The sequence below is a fragment of the Simochromis diagramma genome, unplaced genomic scaffold, assembly GCF_900408965.1.
Source record: "Simochromis diagramma unplaced genomic scaffold, fSimDia1.1 OVJJ01000320.1, whole genome shotgun sequence".
Classification (NCBI taxonomy): domain Eukaryota; kingdom Metazoa; phylum Chordata; class Actinopteri; order Cichliformes; family Cichlidae; genus Simochromis; species Simochromis diagramma.
The window spans coordinates 11,190,302-11,211,821 of NW_024386773.1; the positions used below are offsets into that span (position 1 = coordinate 11,190,302).

At 41.0% G+C, this 21,520-nt stretch overlaps 1 protein-coding gene across 4 annotated transcripts; it reads right to left on the reverse strand.

The window, feature by feature from the left end:
* Positions 1-567: 567 nt before the first annotated feature.
* LOC120719036 (ras-related protein Rap-1A-like) lies at positions 568-21,324 on the reverse strand. Of its 4 annotated transcripts, none has more exons than XM_040007890.1 (8): positions 21,204-21,324; positions 13,994-14,082; positions 11,866-11,934; positions 11,497-11,553; positions 10,209-10,349; positions 5,940-6,083; positions 5,473-5,603; positions 568-910 (listed from the first exon to the last, which is right to left on the reverse strand). In XM_040007890.1, exons 2-7 carry the CDS (start codon positions 14,048-14,050, stop codon positions 5,514-5,516), a joined length of 558 nt encoding a protein of 185 aa, XP_039863824.1. In that variant the 5' UTR covers positions 14,051-14,082; positions 21,204-21,324; the 3' UTR covers positions 568-910; positions 5,473-5,513. The 4 variants fall into 4 exon arrangements, with proteins under 4 accessions (XP_039863824.1, XP_039863840.1, XP_039863850.1 ...); XM_040007906.1 differs by having other exon boundaries at positions 13,994-14,087; positions 21,204-21,278; XM_040007916.1 differs by lacking the exon at positions 21,204-21,324 and adding an exon at positions 20,967-21,178.
* Positions 21,325-21,520: the final 196 nt, after the last annotated feature.

Sequence of the window (21,520 nt, forward strand, 5' to 3'; positions counted from 1 at the left end):
AATCCTTATTTTTCCCCATATTTCTTCTATAAAAGACCCATTTTTTCTGAAGCATTGTTATGCAAAAAGAAAAATGGCATTAGAATATATTATGGGAGCTATGAAATCCCGGTGACTGAGTACAAAATTAAGTCACATCAGAGAGAGATATCTGCAGAAGAGAAGTCCATGAACAAGAGGGCGAACAAAGAAAAAAAAAAAAATGTAATAAAAATAATAATAATACATATCATAGACCTCGATCTATCATCACTGACATGACAGGCATGAGAATAGGTGTATGGCTATAAAAAAAAAAAAAAAAATTCTCACTTTTCCACTTTGATTTCACTTGAAAACATCTACACGTAATAACTGATGCTTTATTCATGCTCGTTTTTGAAGAATATTTATAATCATACAACTAAAGAGGTCAACTTCCATGTCTTTCAAATACAATATTGAAAAAGATGAAAAATACTGAATCCAAGTTCTAACTTTGTTTTCCTTCTTAAATGCTGTTATTTCTTTATGTTGAGCTGTCAAAAAATAAAAATAAGGGGCTGGCCATGTAGGCAGCTCGTGGACTTTTTTTTGTTTTGTTTTTTTTAACTTTCAGAAGCTTTGCTGCATTTTAATCAGAACATCGTCAGTTTGTGGTGCTGTTGTTGGTGCAGAGGTGGACGCTTCCCGTTCAGCGTTCACACTCAAACTGAGACAGAGGAAGGTCCTCGGAGGCGAGAGACCAGAGTCTACTCTCTCTTACTGTCTTTCTCTTTTCATTCTCTCTGGTGTAGATCATCCTCATCTTTGATAGGAGCAGTTCAGTCAGCTGATTCACCGTTTATGGCTGATGGAGGAAGGGTAGGGTCGGGGCTGTTGGAATGCTGGCACGTTCCAATCAGGGCAACAGTTCTTCATTACAGCATTTCTGCAAGACAGCACACTGTCAGTCCTTCCATAGCCAACTCAAACCACCCTCGGAAAGAAAATTAAGGCGGCAGTGCCCTCTAGTGGCTGCTGAGCGGCATTGCAAGTGTTGCAATTTCATTAGGAAAAAAAAGAAAAAAAATACACGGGCATATAGCATATATTATACCACTTTGAAGTAAAAGTATTAATGATTACAAGAATGATGTGTACAAACCTGGGATTTTAAGGCTTAAAAATAAAATTAAAAACTTATAACCTGCTTTTTGGACCCTTAATACAAAGTTTTTCATTCTTAAACTTCTTAGCGCTTTTCTTGCATCTTAACCAGACCTTGGAAAAGAGATCTAATGTCTAACACAAAGCCTCAGGGGAAAGTCACACCTCAGAGCAGAAAGTGAAGCCAGCAGTGCAACAGGGAGCACAGAGAAGTACTCCTGCACTATGTTCCTCAGAGGCACTTTCAGTGCCAAAGGTTTTAGGAAGCCGAGTGATCAGCATTTTGTGGCTTCTCTCAGCTGAGCAAAACTTCAATCAGTCCGTGTGCCAAAAGTCATGTGATGAGGTCTGCCGAGTTTCTGCTTGGGATGTTTAAACACTGCTCAGGTGCCATCTTTCCATTAACAGTCTGAGCTCTTAGCTCATGCTCGCCCTGTGCTTAGTGTAGCTGCTGCAATTAAATGAACGTCTGTCTGGGCGAACACTGAGAGCCGCTGGTGTTCAACTCACAAACAGCAAAATGAGAACGGAGCACAAATAACATAATAGGAGTATATGCATGATGCTACAAGTGCAACTAGCAGGCTCGTGATTCATTTGCAGGCCAAGCTACCTTTCAGAGAGGCAGTGACAATAAGTTGGTAATGAGCGCAATAACAGATGCCCTGCAGTAACCATTCTTATTTCAAGTGTTCATGCGGTCTACTCTCATGTTGCTATAATCACATTCTGGCTACAGCAAATCTTGTTTTTCTTATTAGTCTTACAGTTAGCTTTCATAACTTCCATATGTTGCTGCTCGGTTTCTGATGAAGTATTCATTAACAGACCTCTTCAGACACAAAGTAGAGCTCCTTCAAGAATATTAATGATAGCTTTATTTCATTAAGGTGTTTGGAATCTAGGGCCATGCAAGCTAACAGCTCCCTAAATATATCCCTCTCCCAGTGAATACAGTGACAGATAAAACCAGAGACTCAAAGTTCATGAGCTCATCAGGTCAACATGCTGGAAGCCACAAACTGACATGTCCCATTAACTCTCTGCGTCCCGTCTGTGCCTGGCACTGTATCCCCTCTCTCCCTCTCGCAGCGTATGAGCTGGTGGGCTGTGAGCAGTGGAACAGCGAGGTTGAAATCCCGTTAGTGCTGGTTCATTGGGCTGGCCGGCGTGAGAGTCGGGTAGGGTGGAGGTGGGGGGTGCTGGGAGTGCTGACGCCACCCTGGGGCATGCTAACAGAGGCCCCCGCTCTCACACACTGGAGCTCTAACTGACCAACACAGATGGGTTCAGACGAGGAACGCAGTGGGTGGTTCAGCGACCCTGCTGTCTGGGCTGGCTACAATGGCACTGTCTGTTTCACTAATCCAGTTTTATCTGCAAAATCAAAGTTTTATTCCTCCACCCTGGAAGTTAAAAGTAACTGAAGACGTAAGATCTCTCTGTTGGCTGTGTGAACCTGTCAGGTCTGGCAACACTGGGGTTTTGTTCTGACAACAGAGCCCAAAATACCAGCTAACAGATTGTAAGAGCTTCTAAAAGCGACTGCACTCTAACCAAAATACTGGAGGGAGGGAAAAAAAAAAAAAAAAAAAAAAGTTGTGCAAACTGTTGCTTGTCCAGCTACACCCATTTTAATTTCAAACAACAAAGAGGCCATATGAGCTCCATTTTGCTCTTTTAATGACATTTGATTGTTTTCACAATATCATTCGCCAATTAACAGCGAATAAACTGTTTAAGCTTTTTATTCTTGCTCACAATTAGATTCGTTTTTTGCTCCAATCCTTATGGCAAAATATCCCATAAGCTTGTCAGTCCTTTATTATTTATCTGTAGGCTTTATGGATGTGTACTCCTTATTTGTGGGTTCAGTATACTTATAAAAAAAAAAAAAAAAAAAAAAAAGACAATAGCCAACTACTGATCTGGAAACATTAAAGCAGACTCGGGAGAAGTAGTTCATGTTTGGACATTATATTAAAGTCAGCTGTTTATTATTGTGGAAATGCAATGGCACTTTATTACTGACAGGGAAATGTATTGACCGACTGTGAAGAACTTATTTGTCTACTTAGAAAAAAAAAAAGCACAGATCCCTAAAAAAAAAAAAATGTTAAGGGTCAGAGTCCTGCTCAAGGACACATCAGCTTCACTGACACCCAGGCTTAGTCCTAAAACTCACTCATGTTCCATCCTGCAGCCCTTCGATCACCAGCAGATTTAGTCCCCGAGCCCAAACCAAACGCTGGCAAATATTTGGGCATTTACTGCTTCAAAAATAGGCTCCTGTGCTGTCGGCAAACACAGACCAAACAGCTCATGCAGAGTGTTACATCATTTGCAAATTCACAAAAGCTAACAGTTACATCTCCTTTGTACAGCGTCTGATCCAGATTCAACCTTTCACACAGCTACTTCAGCAAACAGGTTTAGCCTTTGACAGAAGGTCAAATGACACATCATGCAAACTAGTTTGTTTGAAGCATTCTGAACAGTTTACGCTTCACTACCTTCAAAGTTTGGAAACAATGAGGCCCAATTCAGTAATCTCCATGTGAGGGTGGCTGCACATCCTAAGTTCTTACAAGATTTCCTCAACTGAATAGATTGAGTTTCACCTGAAGGAAACGTTCTACATATGTAGTGGAAACTTTTGAAACTGGTGAGAGGTGGGTTAAATGGGCTCAGTTCCATCGGGACATAATGAAAATTTTGACTTATTTTAGGTTACTGAAGATGTATGCCTGCAATATAACAAAAAGGATGGCTGCTCTCTGACCGCAGTTTTACTTAATTAGTAGTTTTTGCAGATTCTGATTAACAATGAAGCAAAAGCAAGTACCTAACTGCTTACTCAATGTGCTGGCCATCTATTAAAATCTCATATAAGATTTATACAACTGTAGAAGAAACAAGGAAACATGTCATTAGTGTTTACAGAAAATGCTTTGCAGCTCCAATCTGCTCTCATGTTGCAGTCCAGACTTTGACGAATTGACTTTAATTATTGCCTGCGGTCGTTCTAAAATTAACAGACAAGATTGTCTGTTTGGAAGGATTCACAGAAATAAGCACTTAGCGTGACAGTTTTCAGACTTCCTCATTACCACTGTTAAAAGGAGGCTGGAGTGCCGCGGCGGGAGAGGTCCTCGCGTTTCTCCTCACGACCCAGCAGTATACCTGTGGCAGCCGCTGGCTGCAGTGCTGTTTTGAAAGTTGTGGAAGTGGAGTGGGTAGGGTTGAGCTGCCGTTTCTTTTGATCACCAGTTTTCTCTAGTTAAGGAGGTCAGACTCCGTCTTTATTTTTGACTTTGTTTTGGTAAGGTCAGGGGTGCAGGATTTGTGTCGATTTGTTTTTGTTTATTATTTTGGCCTCGGCTCACCTTGAAGTGTTGACACTCCCGTTTTGTTGTCCGTCTTTACCACTTTATAAATAAATCACATTATAAAGAACGGATTTGTTTCCTGTGGCTGCTTGGGTCATTGGGGGGCAGGTGCCTCACTCATGTTATTGCCTGGCCCTAGACGGGTCGTAACACCACTCAACATGGGTTGTGTTTTTTTAAATCCTGTGAAAAAGATTTCAAAAGAAGCAGCTCTTCTTCTGGGAAACAACATGCTGACAGATCAGGATTTCCCAGACGTAACGAGCTGCTGCAGCTTGCTGAGGTCTGAAATTTATCTCCAGTTATCGCAGACTGACTCATTCATATTACAGGAATGAAGATTTAAAAAGCATTTCACAGGTCTGAAGGGTAATTCACGGATGCTTTCGTTTCTAGACATTCACGGGGCCTATGCGTCATCAGTATCAATGAAATAATATTCACTGAATGACGAGTGAAGTTGTATCTGCTGTTAGGTTGAAAAGTTCCTCTTCAGACCGTTTTAAACCAAAAACCTCTCTTGTAACCAGTTAAATGAATCACAGGGAGCCAGGTCAGGCATTACCTCATGTTGCTTGCTAATACACACACTATAATTGTGTAATCTATTGTCTCTACTTGAACCCTCAGTTATACCTCCAGCTACTTGGAGGGGGGGGGGGCTCCATCTCTAAACTGCATGTTTTTAGTTTATACAGGTACAATAACCACTGTGAACAGTTTATTTAGACTATAAAGTTAAAGTTGTTTCGACTTAACCGCACGCAAACAAACCCACATGACTAAAACGACAACTGATGTATGCAGTACCATCGGAGACAGCAGGAAGATCAAAGCCATTACATAACAATTAATCTGACAGCTTGTCTATGAATCATGAAGTTGTGAAGATGCCGGCTGCATGGGTATTTAAGACTAATGTGTTTTGAAACTGTAGACACAAACACACACACACCTGGCTCAGAGCTGCTGCAGGGGCTGAAGGGAGAAAGGTCTTTAAAGCAGGACACAGTTGGATTTCTTTTTTGCCTTCTTCTTTTCCACTGGCGTTTTCCTATTTATCTGTCTGACCAAGTCATAGAAGATCTAAGAGAGAGAGAGAGAGAGAGAGAGAGACAGCACAGATAAAATGTTAATAAAGCTCTAAACCTTATACCTTTAAGTACCCACACATAGCCTCGTCACTAAATGGATTTGTGTGACAGTTTGCAGACAGAAGGTTTAACAGGATGTAGCCCAGAGAATGAAGTATAATCCATCTGAGCTCATTATTACCTACATGTCAGAGAAACCTTAATTATGTGTCTTAAATAAATACAATTCTACTGATGATTGCAGTACACACATCCAACTGTGACTGAGATGGAAAACAAACTGAAAAATATATAGAGTTGCATTTTTGGAGGGGACGTTTGTACTCACATCAAGGACGTTGATCTTTGACTTAGCAGAGGACTCTAAAAAGGCACAGTGGTTCCACTGTCTGGCCAGGTTCTGGCCTTGCTCCTTCCCCACCACACGCTCATCCTCCAGGTCACACTTGTTCCCTACAAGGATCATCGGCACCTGAGGACAGGTAAGAGCAAAAAGGTTCTGTTTGTGCCCACATGATTTATCCCCCATTGTCTGGTCACATATTCCTTGTTCGTGCATTTTTAAAATTTCTTTTAATGTAAAACTTAACATTTTATTCACAAAAACTGTTCAGATTCCTCTAAATCCATTTGTCCTTACAACCTAGACTCCACTCTGTATGTCAGCAGGCTGTTTTAGGATTTAATATAAATCCTACAATTTGTATTATTCACAGCTGAGGCTGTAGTCCAGGTTCACATCCAACACAGATAAATTAGAAGTATACAGGATACAAATATACAGCTTGAATCACAAGACCGTACATAATGAGCCATGAATCAAAGTCTCCTCATGAAGGAGAAGAACCTTCCTTTTACTTTTGACTTTGTATAACTTCTTCGTTCATACCTTTTTGCCATTTTTCCCCTACAGAGAGGAAATTAGATATAGGAGAAAAGCAAACGTGTTTCCTATAAACACGTTTGCATTAAAAGGCTTCAGTAACTTTTCTTTTAGACTTTAAATGCTGTACTCTACTTTTTGTAAACTTAATCATAAACCTTTAAATGCCATCTTGCGGTGAACAAGGACCCTTCTTTGGAGGTGCAGCTGGGAATGTTAGAAAACAAACATTATCAAGATTGTTTTAATCCATTTGTCACCCTTTAACTCTACCTCAGGGAACAGTTAACAGTATAAAGGCCCAGGCTTTTTTATTGAACACACCAGCCACACACATATAAACAAAGGGGTTAAATCTCTTGGAGTGAAAGGTAGTGAAAAAGCAATATCTGCAAACAAATGTACAACCCAAGTAAAAGACTGAAGAGATGAGTATTAACAGTCAATGAGTGTGCTTTTCTCTGAGGCCTGAATTGGAGGGTCACAAAGATGATCAATAAAAAAACGATCTCCTTCCCGGTGGGAAAGTAAAGAAAATCATTTAGGTTACACAACTGTGTCCAGAGAGATTAAAGAATCAATAGGAACTGATGAGGAAGGTGGTTTATTTTTAACTTTTGTTTCTTTAAAAGGGAAATAAATTAAAAGCAAAGCTGAGGGGACAGTCACTGAGATTAAGTGCAGCCAGTTTTGGAACCTCCTAAAACCAGCAATGCTGCTTCTTTTGTTCTCTCAAATGTTTTAATAACCAAAGGTCCCCTCAAAAAGAAAAGAAAACAGAAAAAAGAAAAAGGAAAGCCTGAGGAGGACAGAGTATTCTGGGCAAAACTTCAGCCTCAACTGTCAAAGTAGGCAGAGCTGGGCAGTCAGGGTGTCGGGATGCGTCTCATCCTGCCTGCTGTTTCCTGCCCGGCTATCTAGGGAGAATGCTGGCCCGGAGGAAGTTATGACAGCCCCGCCCAGCCGGGATAACATCGCTTTCCTTCCTGAATATTTTCAAATGTTTCAGCTGGATTCCATGCTCCAGCTGCTCTCTGGAATTATATGACACAGAGAGTCTGTGTGTGGATGTGTTCATTCAGCCTGGGCTGCATTTCCACACTGAAACTTGGCTTAATAAACTAATCACTGTAAAACTGTATGATGTTAGAAAACGTCTCAGATGTGAGGAAGACTTTAAGATGTTGTCACAGGGTTCGTTCACGGGATATCTGCGTTTGTGATACAGCTTAGGAATCAACTGATGGAAAAATTCTGCATGCAACAAAAGAGGCGCCAATAATATATCAGCCAGGGAAGTCTATTTGTGGCGCCAAATAAATTTATGCATGGGAAATCCTGCCTTCACTCTCTTCTGAGGACCTACAAATGCCCCCCAGACATGTCTTGTGGATGTGGAAAAGCTACATATTTTTAAGAAAAATACCAGTATCCTGACATGTGCTCACTTGTCCATACTCTTTTCCCCCCCAGTAAGTCTTCTTTTCAGAGGTTGCTGTTGGAGCACTACCGTCAGGCTTCTTGAGACAAAGTAAGATATAGGGTGAGTATTTTGTGCCCTTTCTATGGGGCAGACGACAGGAAACAGAGATGTTTAGATTAACCCCACAGAGGTTGGTGGTTGATGTTTGATATCTAAACAAATCCTCAAGCTGAACTGCTGAATGACACTTCTCCCACGGGTCCCGGGAGAACCAGTGGTATGCCCTCCTAACATAAACTCTTGAGTCAAGCTGGGATAAAAAGGAATGGTGAGATGGCTGAAAGGATGGAGGTATGCAGGGAAAAAGGAAAAAAAAATGTTCAGCGTCAGCAGAACACAAGGCAGCATTAGCCTACTTGAAGAATCCACACAACCCACAGAATCTGTTCAGACTTTATTAACATGCTACAGACAGGTCGTATCCCGCCCACAACGGCACGCCGAAGATTGGATTGTGGGTAACAGTGAACAGGCGGGTACAGAACGACAAAAATGAATGGAGTTAGTTCTTTAAAATGGAGCAGTGAGTCACAAGCATTGGAGTCAGGCATTACTACCATCCTAGTCACACGGGCAGAGACTGAGGTGGCCCGGAGAAGTCATAAGACCTCTCTTACATAAGAAGTGTGAAAGGAAATGAAGGAAGTGAGCTTTTAATTCACTAGTGTCTGCTCACTTACTTTATTTTTGCCACTAATGGCTCTTCTAAAGAGATGGAATTTGACCCTACTGTGTTCAATGAATGTACAACCATTAAAAGCCCTTTTAATTGAGCCTGGTGATATTAGGTGCATCTGTACATTATACCCGCTTTGCAGTAAATGGTGCATGTCAGAGCTGAGAATAAGAACAGCTGTAGCAGCATCAACGGTTTCTGCTTTAGCTCTGCAGTCACTTGAAAGATTTCTCAAACTAAGAAATCTGCCTTCTTGGAAGAAAAAGGGAAAACATGCCCAGCATTTCCTTTGGTCATGCATTCTTGCAAGGGGCAAAAAAGGATAAACAGATATCATGGCTTTCAAAGGTAAGGGCACAAATGACCAGTGGACTGATAGCTGGCAGAGTGGCCATAATAGCCAGATAAGCTGAACTGTTTAAACTAAAAGATGTTTTCAAAGGGAACAGATTTCCAGAAGAAAAGAAACATCAACTCTTTCCTTGCGTGTCGAGAAGCCACTGGTCCTGCAATCCATCTGTTAGCCTGAGGCTAACCTCAGCTCCCAAACCATGGAGAGCCTAATGAAGAACCACAGTCTCACAACCCAGTTTTGATGAGCTGAGGCTCTCCTTGCACTTCATGCCTGACAGTCCAATCACCCACATAGAGTGCCAGACCACATCAACACCACAAGGCTGGCCATCAAACAGAGGGGGGGAAGAATGCAACAGAAGCTGAAAAGGCCAGTTCAAATAAAAGCAGCACAATAATTGCACAAATATAGAGTAAGGGGAGCAAGAAAAAGAGAAAAGAGAGGTATTCTGCTCCAGGCTAGAGAGAGGCTTTGCAGATGGCTGACAGGGAACAGAGAGACGTAAGGAAGCAAAACCAAGAGGGTGGGTTATGGTAACATTCATTCCCTCAAGAGATCACCAAAAAAGGGCATCTTAGATCCTGCTGACGCACTATCGACTCGACCAGAGAGGGGATAGAGGGCTTACTCGCTCCAGCAGTCCCACAATTTAGCAGATATATAGAAAACTGGAAATGTGCTGGTGACAAACAACAAGCTTGGAAAATAAGGAGATGACACATGCTCTTATTTGCAGCGTCGATGTGAGGCAGGCCTGATGGAGAAAACCACACAGTACACAGAAAAATCCCCGTGAGCACGAGTGCTCTGTGTCTACAACAAACACTGATGAAACCGCAGGGACATACCCACACAACGTTAATATTAATCAGTGCTCAGTTATGCAGAGTACACAAGTTTGCCACTGTTTATACTCTATAAACATAACACCGTGACACTGATTGTGTTATGTTCAGATAATACAAATCTGCAATTAATTGCATAACACAGAGTGATTATAGTGTTGAATGGTATCTATAGCAACAGTCTGATCAGGCCCCTGAAAAATGTAGGCGGCTGAGCCCACGGACACAGGGCGTTTAGGTCTAACTGTACTCGTTGCCACTACTCTGCTTTCTACAGCCTACGTGATTAAAGAAAATTTTAGCCACAAACTGATAAAATTATAAAACGCTTGTACGCTTATGCCAGTATACTTACATCCTCTGTGTCCTTTACTCGTAGAATCTGTTCTCTCAGGTCTTGGAGGTCGTTGAAGGTGGACTGTGCTGTGATGGAGTATACCAAGGCAAAGCCTTGGCCATTCTTCATGTACAAGTCCCTCATAGCTGTGAACTGTTCCTACACAAGGGGAAAAAAAAAAAAAAAAAAGATGGAGAGACTATGAGCGCTGTCCTACAGCTTCCAACTTTTACTTATTGTTTTTTCTTTTTTTACTCTTTTATTCGCTGCACCAGTTTGACGATTACATTGCATATCTGTGACAAGATTACAAACTTTGCTGGATGGTTAAGTCTAAATAATCATTAAATCATTTGTCAAGCATAGATGTGTTGGCTCTCGATTGTCCCTTTTGTTTTGACTGGTCCATTTGTCAGAATTAAAACAGAAAAAAAAGAAAATAAGCAATTTCAGGCCAGTGTACGTCGATGAAACTGAACACCATTTTATTATCAACTGAATAATCACAGTGGATTGGTTGAAATCCCAGTGGATAAAGAAACAGTATTGTGCAGGATTACAATTCTTGGATGTCTGTCAGGTTTTTCAGCAAAGACACACACACAGTGCAATGCAACGTGGGTCTGTTACCGACAAACGCACACTTAAAACAGTTTCTGCACATCTCTAGGATAAGAGATGATGTGTTTCTCAGTCATCAGTTCCCACACAGACAAATGTTTCAGAAATGTTCTTGCACGAGGACACCAGTGGGGGGGCAGAATAAGACTAATGTTAGATTGGTGTACAAAATATTCTAAAACAATCATAGATACACCATAAAAAGGCATCACAGTGTCAGCTCATAACTGGATGTCATTTCAGCTACTAAAGATCTCATTGCCCAATGTATCTGTGAAATACAACTTGTTTTAATGTTTCACAGTGTGGGAGACCGTCACATCTTGTATCAAATATCATTTATGAATATGTAAAAACTGCAGGCGAGGAAAAAGATTTCTGGTGCCAGGAGTCTGTTTCTTTTCTCCCAGATTGAGCCTGAGTAGCACTGACTAATAGCATCTGAGCAGGTCACGGTCGAATGCAGGTAAACAGTGTGTGCAGAGAGAATCGACTGCTTTCTGACTACAATTTAGCTTTAAATAAATAAATAAGGCTGTTTTCCCTAGAGGCCAAATTACCAAACACTACCTAACGCATTGTCCGATCTGAAACGCCTCTAGATTTACTAAAATATATATTCAGGAGTGCATATGCCCAGCAAAGCTGAGCATTTGAAGATTTCAGTGGCAGTGAGTTTACTTACTGTGCCGGCTGTGTCAAGAATTTCAAGCATACATTGCTGTCCATCTACCTCCACTTGCTGTAAGAAAACATGTAAGAGCATCTTTAATTTCAGGTCACTGAGCAAACAAAATTCATAGGTTATATTCATAAGTCATACACTGAAGACTGAAAGAGACAGCTAACACTGAGGGGAAAACATGAAAGCAACCACACCAGTAGTATGAAGTCACAGGAAAATATAAAGAATGAAAACTAGGAATGAGAGGGTAACAGAGTAGAAGCAGTTGAATGAGAAAATTTCCGAGCACAATAATATGTGAACCTGAGGAGCAGCTGGTAACAATCAGCTCATTTCAAGCCAGCACTCTGCCTCTCACGGGACACTCACCTTTCTGTATGAGTCTTCTATTGTAGGGTCATATTTTTCCACAAAGATTCCTTGTACAAACTGAACTGTCTGTAAGGGGAGACACACAGAAAGCCAACATCAAACTGCTGGAGTAGCACATGCAGCCAAAGTGCCATATCATCTAACACTTTGTCCACCTACGATCATCACAACTAGACAGGAATGAGGATGTTCATGAAGCCCAGCTGTGACCAAAAGCACAACATAATTATTCTACTGGCACACTTCTAAATCTGCATGTGTTTGAACTCTGACCTTTTTTATTTATCAAAAAATATTCAGTTAGAATAGTAAAATGTAGAAAGTACAAAGGCTGACCCCCAGTTTAGGATTTGTACTTGTTTAATCATTGCCGTGAACCCAGAAGATGCAGAGTTAAGAGCTTTCAATGCAAGGAAAATTGAGTGGCGCAAAAAAAATAAAATAGAGTGGCCAAATCAACACTTTGCTACTTGAATGTAAAAAAACAAAAAACGGCCTGCACATTCACATAAAACAATAGTGGAAGACAGGATCACAGGATCCTTTTCATGGTAAACAATCCTTTTCTTCACTTGGCTGGATGTACTAAAACTCTTCTAGATGTCTATTATCCAAGTCTACCGCAATGAGAAGACTTCAAGACAGCAAACAGAGGGCTCGCCACAAGGTAAAAACAATTTAGCCTCAAAAATGTTGAATATAGTATCCAGTAGTTTAGGCCAGATTAGACCTAGAAATGCAGAGGTGCCAGTTCAGTGTGGAAACAGCATTTTTTAGACCAATGAAATTAATCACTCAGTAAGAGAATAATGTGAAGAAATAAATATGGAGAAGGCTTGGAATGAGGCACACATCTCCATCTGTAAAAACGTGCTGATGTCAATAGGACTGCATTAGGATGTGTAGCTTCCAATAGCACTCACCATTTACCAGTGATGTGACAAAAGACAGAGGCAGCTAACTCTGAAGCATATAGGAATATACTGTCAGCTCAGATCATTGACAGGCCAGTGTTTCAGAGTACAGATGGCCAGAAATCTTAACCACACTGCAAAACCAACCCAGAAGTTTTGGAGGTTGAAAAAACAAAACAAAAAACAAAAACACAGAAATATTCTCCAATGGTCAAGGTAATCAGCTGATCTCAATCAAGAAAGGAATTTACATGAAGACAAAACTAAAGGCAGAAAGCCCCACAAACAAACAACTACAGTCAGCTGCACCAAAGGCCTGGCAAAGCATCACAAAGAAGGAAAGCCATCTGTGGTGATGTGCATGGCTTCCAGACTTGGGCAGTATTAAAAAAAATGAACATTTTATATATAATTATATTAGTTTTTCCAAGTACATGTTAGGCCTGTGCATAAAAATGGTTATAATGCCAATGTTTCTGATCTTCAATCAGCATATCAGTTGCTTTATTTCAAATCTCATATGGTACATAGAGCCTAAATTATGATAAATGTGTCACTCTCCAAATAAACAGCAATGTCCAATTTTGGATTGCGTTAAAAGTGCTGTGCTGAGCGGCAGATTTACATTAGTGGGGTAGACCAAGTTCACCTGATAACATCTTAATCCTGCCCGTTTGAGGGATTAATCTGACACCTGGTTGAAATTAGCTGAGCAAAGCATACGACACATTTCACAGGCATCTGAGGTCTCCTGACAATAAAATACATCACTGCTCTGGTTCTGTTCTCTATCAACCTTAAGAAAAGTAAAAAACCAGATTACGATGTCTATACATATAAACACAGATGAGCTTAGGACTGGCACTCTTTGAACATTTCAAAAACCCTAACAATAAAACCATTATATGCATTATATGTATACAGGCAGCTAGTTTCAATAACACAGGCCTTGGAGATAGATTAAACCCTTGTCAGCAAACAAGCATGTTCTCAATAAATCCTTTAGGAAAAAATTTAAACAGTCAAAAGACAGTTTCATCTGTGCTCTATAAACCTCCATAATTAAAAATGTTTCACCGCATGCTTTCCTTCAAAAGCTAGCAAAGCCTCTTGCTGTTTTATTGACAATTATCTACAAAGTCTTTAGGGAACACATGGCAGGAGTAATAGAAGCAGGAGACGCAGGAAGAGGATTGGAAGGCCATACTCACCAAAGCAGACTTGCCCACACCTCCAGAGCCTAACACCACTAGCTTGTATTCACGCATGGCGGGATTGCTTCACTGGACAGCCCAACAGTCTGCACTGGACAAACAGGGAAAAATAAAAATTGGACAAACAAAATGAGCAAAGGTGTGAAAAAACAGTGGGGAAAAAGCAAAAAAGAAATCTCTTTTCAGGCAAATCAAAGGGATTTTTTTCCTGTCTGGTCTTTGAGTTTTTCCCACTCCAGAAAGAAAAGATTCTAGTCATTCCTGGAGGATATAGAGGAGAAGCAGGACAACAATGGAGGGAACACCCATAAGTGGAGCTGCTTCAGGGTGGAGGAGGTGAAGAGTATGTGACCCCCTCTCTAACAAAAACCAGCTGTGATGTGTATGTGTAGGGGGGAACTGAAGGAGAGAGGAGATGATACATTGATCTGGCAGATATTCCTCGTAATGACACAATCATTTGGCTTTCACACACACCAAAACACACCCTGCTTACAGATTTGTTAGTCACTGAGTCAATTTTTGGTTTTATAAAACAGCAATATGGTGGCGGTCTCCTTCGCTTATGACAGAAAACAGCTGAGGGAAGTGGAAAATGTGATGGAAGGAAATTGTGAAGTAAAAATATCCCTTTAAGAAACAAGGAGGTTACGAATCACTGGCACACACTGTGGCGTAAAGTCAGATTGGGTAGCCAACTGGGTCACTACAAGCTGGGCTACAGACTCAGAAGGGGTTTAGATGTAGCTAAGCAATGTGGGGATTTCTGATTCCTTATCTACTGATCTAACTTCATATCAAGCAGTGTCTCAGGGTTTTTCCTGGCTCAGAACAGGCCTGTGATGAGTGTCTACGCACAGCAAAAAGAATAAACTCTGTGTACTTTAAAAGCAATCAGTCTGGTACTTTATTTGGCTGAAATCTTTGTTACTTCTCAACATTTTATACACAAACATGTCTATTATAGTTGAGGAAATTAAACCCCCATTAATAAAGCTGGTTTAGAAAAAACAATATTTTAAATAGGAGGAGATTTTCCAGTAATTGTCAAAGCTGCAGTCAAAAAAAGACATTCAACTTGAAATATAAACAATATTCTAAATTACTGATACAACCACAAAATGTGGTAGGGATGTATTTAGAGAACACTAAAACATTTTAATATCGGTTTTCTTCAAAGACACGGCAGCTGACTGCCAGCTTATGTTTTAATGAACCAAGCGCTTTTGGATCAAGGGCTAAAAAGTGCCGCTTGTTGACATCAAGGCTGTAACGAAAAAAAATAAATAAAAATCAGATAGTAGCGCATGCTGAAATTAGGTCCCAAGGACAACTATATAGCCTCGATTAATCATCAACTCTTTTGCAAACATCAAAAGCCCAATCATCAGCTACTCTGGAAGCAGATGATCCTCTTCTGCACTGCTTTTTTTAAATAGCACACGCTAAACAAACTCTCAGGGGGAGTGGTCAAAGGACGAAGGACCTCCAGCTTCAATCACAAGCAGGGACCATGTGGGACATGAAGGCCAGAGTGTGCATAATTCATATTCTCTAATCCTCTGCACTCAAAGAGAAGTTCTCCTTGCATGATTAAGGGAGAGGAGCCAATGGGCGGTGAAGAAAAAGAACAGTGATGCACGAGTGCTATCCAAACGCGCGCCCCTGTACGCTCATGTAAACATTCAAGCACAAAGTCAAGTGCATGCAGTGTGTCACATATACAATGTGGTACAGACAATGTCACACTAAGATTTAGGCTACACTTCACTTGTCAGCTATGTGCACATCACAATTCCACTGTGAATGCTGTGGACTGACCCTTGCTAAGACGGATGACGTCAGGGGCTCGCTCTGTGACAGAGGCAGTCAGATTATTATGTGCCAGCTTCAAAGGTCATTATGGAGGATGAGTGTTCCTCCAAAAAAGTGCAGTCAAATTCCAGCTCCCATCTTTACTATTTCAAACCTCAGTTTGCAGCCTGTGCATATGAAGCAATTGTTTCTAAGGGTCCATTCCTCGCATGTGTCAACAAATAAAGTAACTACATGTTTTTAAAAAGGTGTAGAAAGGTTTAAAAAGACAGTTTTCTTTATTTGGACAGGCTGCCTAGCAAGGATATTTAACATGTTATTATCAGCACCGGGTAGGATACGAAAATGTTAGGAGGAATGCACCTACAAACTGTCTGCCAACAAAAATTAAGATGACAATAGGAAAGAAAGCAGCACAAACTACCAGGCAGATTAACTACTGTACAAAAAAAAAAAAAGTGTGCAAAGCCGAATATGACAACAAAACAAGGTCTGTGTGGATCACCCTCAAAAAAAAAAGATAAACCAGAATAAGAGCCAGTCCAGACTTATTTCGAAGGATCAGTTACTAGTAACTAGCCAGCCTTGGCCCTTCTTGTCTCAAGTCTCACTAATCCCTGGCTCGGTAAACAGGTTGATGTTCAATATCATTCATCTGCCTTTCCAAAGAGAAGCTCTTTCCACAATCAGAAACTCCAAAAAACTCCAACTCTGCCTTTATGAATTGCAGCTGGTGACAGCAGTCCTTTTTCTGCTCTTTAGAGGTGCTGTAAGCTGGAGGGACCCCTAACAAGAAGGGGGACAACACGACCAAGAGCCACTACACCAAGAACTCCAAGGCTGCACAGCAGAACAAGGACTGCTGGTTGAGACAAAAGTCAAATTAGAAAGTAAAAGCACAAAAAAAGAATCCAAATCTGTCATGTACATCTGGAGTTTTCAGCACTGTAAGAATTACTTCTGACATTAGCAGAGAGATTCCTCATTTCACAAGAGATGGAGATGTCGCCAAAATTTTGTTTCCTCTAAGAGTTTGCTGTTCAGCAAGTTAAAAATAATCTTTTCATTTACTGGACTAGTTTAGCATTAGTGCCGATCTCATATCCCCTTTTTCACACAAATGTGATGCTATTTTCAGAACAAAATGGAAATTAAGCCCTACAATCCGTGTTTCAGGGTTTTTCACAGTCTCTCTGATACTGGAAAGAAGTTAAGTTTAAAGTTACTGACATTTAAAGGAGTTTTGTAATCACCTACCTAACTGTAAGCAAATCTGACAGGGTATGGTTTCCCTTATTGCAATTATGGGTGCTTACCACAGCATATAAACAAATATATATTTAAAAAGAAAAAAAGTCACAGGCCATCATGTGCTGGAAATAAAAGTAACTGAACTGCCAATAAGTACTGAGACCACACCCAACTTCTAAAAAAAATTATTTTACATAATTTCAAATTAATAAAAATAATGCAGAACAGAGGCATGCAGCTGAGAACGAAATGCAACCTCATGGGCCTCTCTTACTAAATATTATATAGGTCAAACCATAACCGTCAAACCTAACCTTCATTTTGATCTTAGTCAGACCAGGGATTTCCCCCTCGGATACAATATTGCAGTGTCCCATCAAAAGGTTTTCTCCATTATTCAATGCCATACTGATAAAATTATTTTTCAACATTTCAATTTACTCTATCTTGAAATAATGGCCACAAATAAAAGACGCCTCGTTTTTCTAGCCAGGGGAAAACCGTGTACACACCTGTAAAGTTTTGTGGCTATTTCTTGTACAGTTGTGATACTGTCACACTGACAAATCCTGTCCTGAACACCAGGCAAAGAACCTAAAACCGTTTTGGTGGTAGTTCCCCCTACATGACCTGTCACTGGGAGCACATTTCTTTAGCATTATGACTCGCGCACAGAGATTCTCACAGTGAAAACAGTACCAGACAAACTACTGCAGCTGCTAAACATAGGTGACAGTCACCCAGCCGGCACTTTCTCACCAATTAGCACTGTTGGCAGCACTGATATAGTTTTTTGTTTCAGTTCCTACCTTCAGGCAGGAGCTTCACAACCATCCATGCATGCACAAACAAACAAGCTGAAACACAGCTTTTACCCGTGACATTGATGAACACAGCCTGTCAATAACATATCAATAATCTTAGTGTAAAGTAATGTATATGCCGCATTTTTTTTTTTTTTTTATTTAATAATTTTACAGTTGTGTTGCTACTTATGCACGTGCACCATCAGTAGTTGTCCTTTTGTTGCACTTATGCCAAAATAAATATAAAAAGGTCTTAAATCTCAAATCTGATTGCTTTCCCAAATTTTCATATGGCAGTCTATGTATGAAAACAATGAGTCAAAGTGTTGGTGAACTAACGCAGAAGCTCAAATACAAATGAAGAGCAAAAAACCACTAAAAAAAAGTCAATACTGCTACTAATAAAGTATTGAGAAACAGACCAAATTTCTTAGCTCAGAGTGTCTTAATTGATGCTAGAATCACTGGACTTGGTGCCATCTTTCACACCCCAAATGAACATATTGATTACAGCTCAAAGAGACTCTGCTTCATGTTTAATTTGCCAGCAACACAATTTTTGTTTCTTTTTGAGTTTTCCTTGAACTTGCAGCTACCTGCAGCCTGTTCTGCAAAAAGGTACTAAAGTGAGTGAAAAGAATACTCTCGTTCTGACACCTTGCCTGCATGATATCAGGGAAACTACACACAGCACAAGCCTGCAAACACAGTCACAATACCCGCAAAAATACACATAGGGCCATTTAAGGACATCAGCTTTTAAAACCAAACCAGTCTCTTTCCACTGCCCTCAACTACACACTGTCATTCCCAAGAAAACAAACACACCACTGCTGTTAATCTGCTTTCGTAGTAACCCCAGCAAATAAGGAGCGGGAGAAGGCCACATGCCACAGAAAACATGCTCCTCTATGACATCACTGCATCACTCACCCTCTACAGCCAAAGGTATGTATCCATCTAAGGCTGGGAATTGGATTAGGTGGCGCCGGTAGCAAGAGCATGCAGCGAATGCAAGTCTGGATAAACTGCAAAACTTAATTTAGTGAACAGGAGGCTGTTCAGCTAAAGTACAACCTCCCAGGATCCACAATTTCCTGGTCTACTGAGATTAATCCAACAGCAACGAAGCTGTCACACAAACTGACTCAGCAGGATGGGATGACTGACAGCTGCCCTCCGTATCCTCCACCCAGTGCGGATGGTGAACATGCACACATCCGCTGGTTACGCTAGCAGCACAATACCAACTCTTGTGGGTTTTCGCTTGCTTGACAAACTACATGTTGATGAGCTACGCTGTCAAAAAAAAAAAAAAAAAAAAAACCCTACTTGTGGTTTAGGGTGAGATAACAGTTGCTCCAACAGTTGCTGCTAATAGGTGTTTTTATGTGTTCAAAAGTGCTTGCTCCTATGTTACCTCGACTAAAAACCGCTGTTCACTACACATAAGAAAGAAAAAAAAAAAAAAAAGTACTAACTTTAGAGGCTGCTGACAAAAAATATCTACAAACATTCCTTTGATCTTAGTTTAGTTGGGTCTAAGTTTGTCTTTACATGAAATTTCACCTGTAACAGATTTTCAAGTCCCGCTGTATAAGTAGCTTGGCAATTAATTGTAACTAATTAATTTGAAGTGTATCAACTTAAACTTGTCTGTAATTTCCTGTAATTGCTGCCAAATTACAAACCTCGCTAGGAAATTAGGAATTTACAAGCTTGTAAAATAAACGCTTACCACCAGAGTTACAATAAAGGGGAATTCCATGTTTTCACAGGTAACTAGAGTAAAATACTTTCTGAAGAAATTGTTTTGCGTTATCAATTAAACTAACTTCATTCAAGAAATAAAGACAGGTGTCAAAGAGTTTTTAGCTGCACTCGCCGATCACTCTTCTCTTACAAAAACATGAACTAACATAAAATAACCCAATAATCAAGTTATACAACTCTCTTTTGTTCTTATCTCCTACAACCTTAAATGCCCCCATGAGTCAGAGCAAAACTGCAGCCAGGCACACAAACTCTGTGACTTAATTATGACAAAGACCCGTAACTGACAAGCCTTGTCAGCTGAATGCATCTGTGTTACTGGGGCCCTGACCTGTAACCACATCCTCTTTCCTAAGCGCAAAAAGGCTTCATGCTGATAGGATGGAAAAGGAGTAGCTACCTACTAAAATAACCTCTTCCAGTCTCTGTTCCTGTTCAAGAATCCTGACAGCAGGCTGGCTTGCTTGCTAAGAGGGAGGGTAGGGGTTATTGGCATAGATGGCATCTTTAAAGTCAGGTTCGGGGAAATGTGTAATTTCAACAAAGAAAAAGTGAAATAAAGTACCCTTGAGGCAGTGAGCCTCTTTGTAAAAAGGGCCGATTAACTGGGAAAGTGACCTGCTGTGTGTTTACAGTTTCAAGGATGGGGCACACACCTTTCCTGCTTCACATCTCTCCCCCTGAAGCAGAAATAATATGCGATAGGCTGTCACGAAGCTTGGAGTCAGACAGGGGAGAAAGTAATTTGCGCTCTTTGGTTATCTCACTGTGAATCTACCTAATTTGCTTAAGGCAGCGGCATATGCTTATCACTTCAGGTCATGCCAAGTCCCTGCAATCTGTGGCTCGGACTAAACCACACAGCACAACACTGTCGATGTGTGATTATTACAACATGAGCTCCAGCAACATTAATCAAATTCTGGTCAAATCATAAGCCCGCTTACAGATAAACCCTTAAAATGGCATAATCTATAATCCACGCGAGTGAGGCCGGCATGTGTCCGCAAGCAGTCTAGTTTCAAACCAGCAACTAGCCTAAGTCCCGTTATCAAGCTTGTTAGCAAAATGCCGCTAACTAGCTAGCTTTAACTGCCTGCTGCGGGCCGCCGACACTTCACAAACCGCTAGCTGCGGCTCGTTAGCAAGCGAGCTAACTAGCCGACACATTCCCGACCTCTGCGCACTATCAAAACACAACCACCCTGTCAGAAGCCCGCCTCAAACAACCCTACCTTACTATTCCCGACCAAACCAGACGTGGCAAGCACTAAATCAAGCCACACTGCAGTGTATTTTCTCGGGAAAGCCGCAGCTAACGTTACCTGCCCTTCCGTCTGGCCTTGACTAAAATGGGAGTGCACACTCCGGTATGTACTTGCGGGCAATTCCTCTCCTTTATTCGGCGAAAAAACACACACGCATACACACACAGACACACACGGCGTGTGATGATGAATTCGCTAATGGCCACGCAAGCGTCGGCGCTACGTAGTCCCGTGCAAATGACTTATTATTCGACCGCATTCAGCACGTAGTAAAGTTTGGCTTTCTGCACTTACCGTATCTTGCTCGCTGTCTCCTCGCCGCTCCGCAAGTGTCAGTTTGCCTCGGGCCCGTGCGCGCAGCAGACGTCACTCCCCGCTGATTCTCATTTTTCTTAAAAGGGCATGACACATCGGCCGCGCGCCCCGCGTCATTTGCATGATAACGGACTGCACAGTAACGCTAAGTACTAACACACTCACGTAACCTGGATTCATGCATTATAACTGTTTTATAGCAAATAACCTTTGTTGTACAATTAAGCAGTGATCAAAGTCAAGCACTTTCTGGTTGTGAGTTATGTGAAAAATGCAAACAAATGTAAAAAAAAACA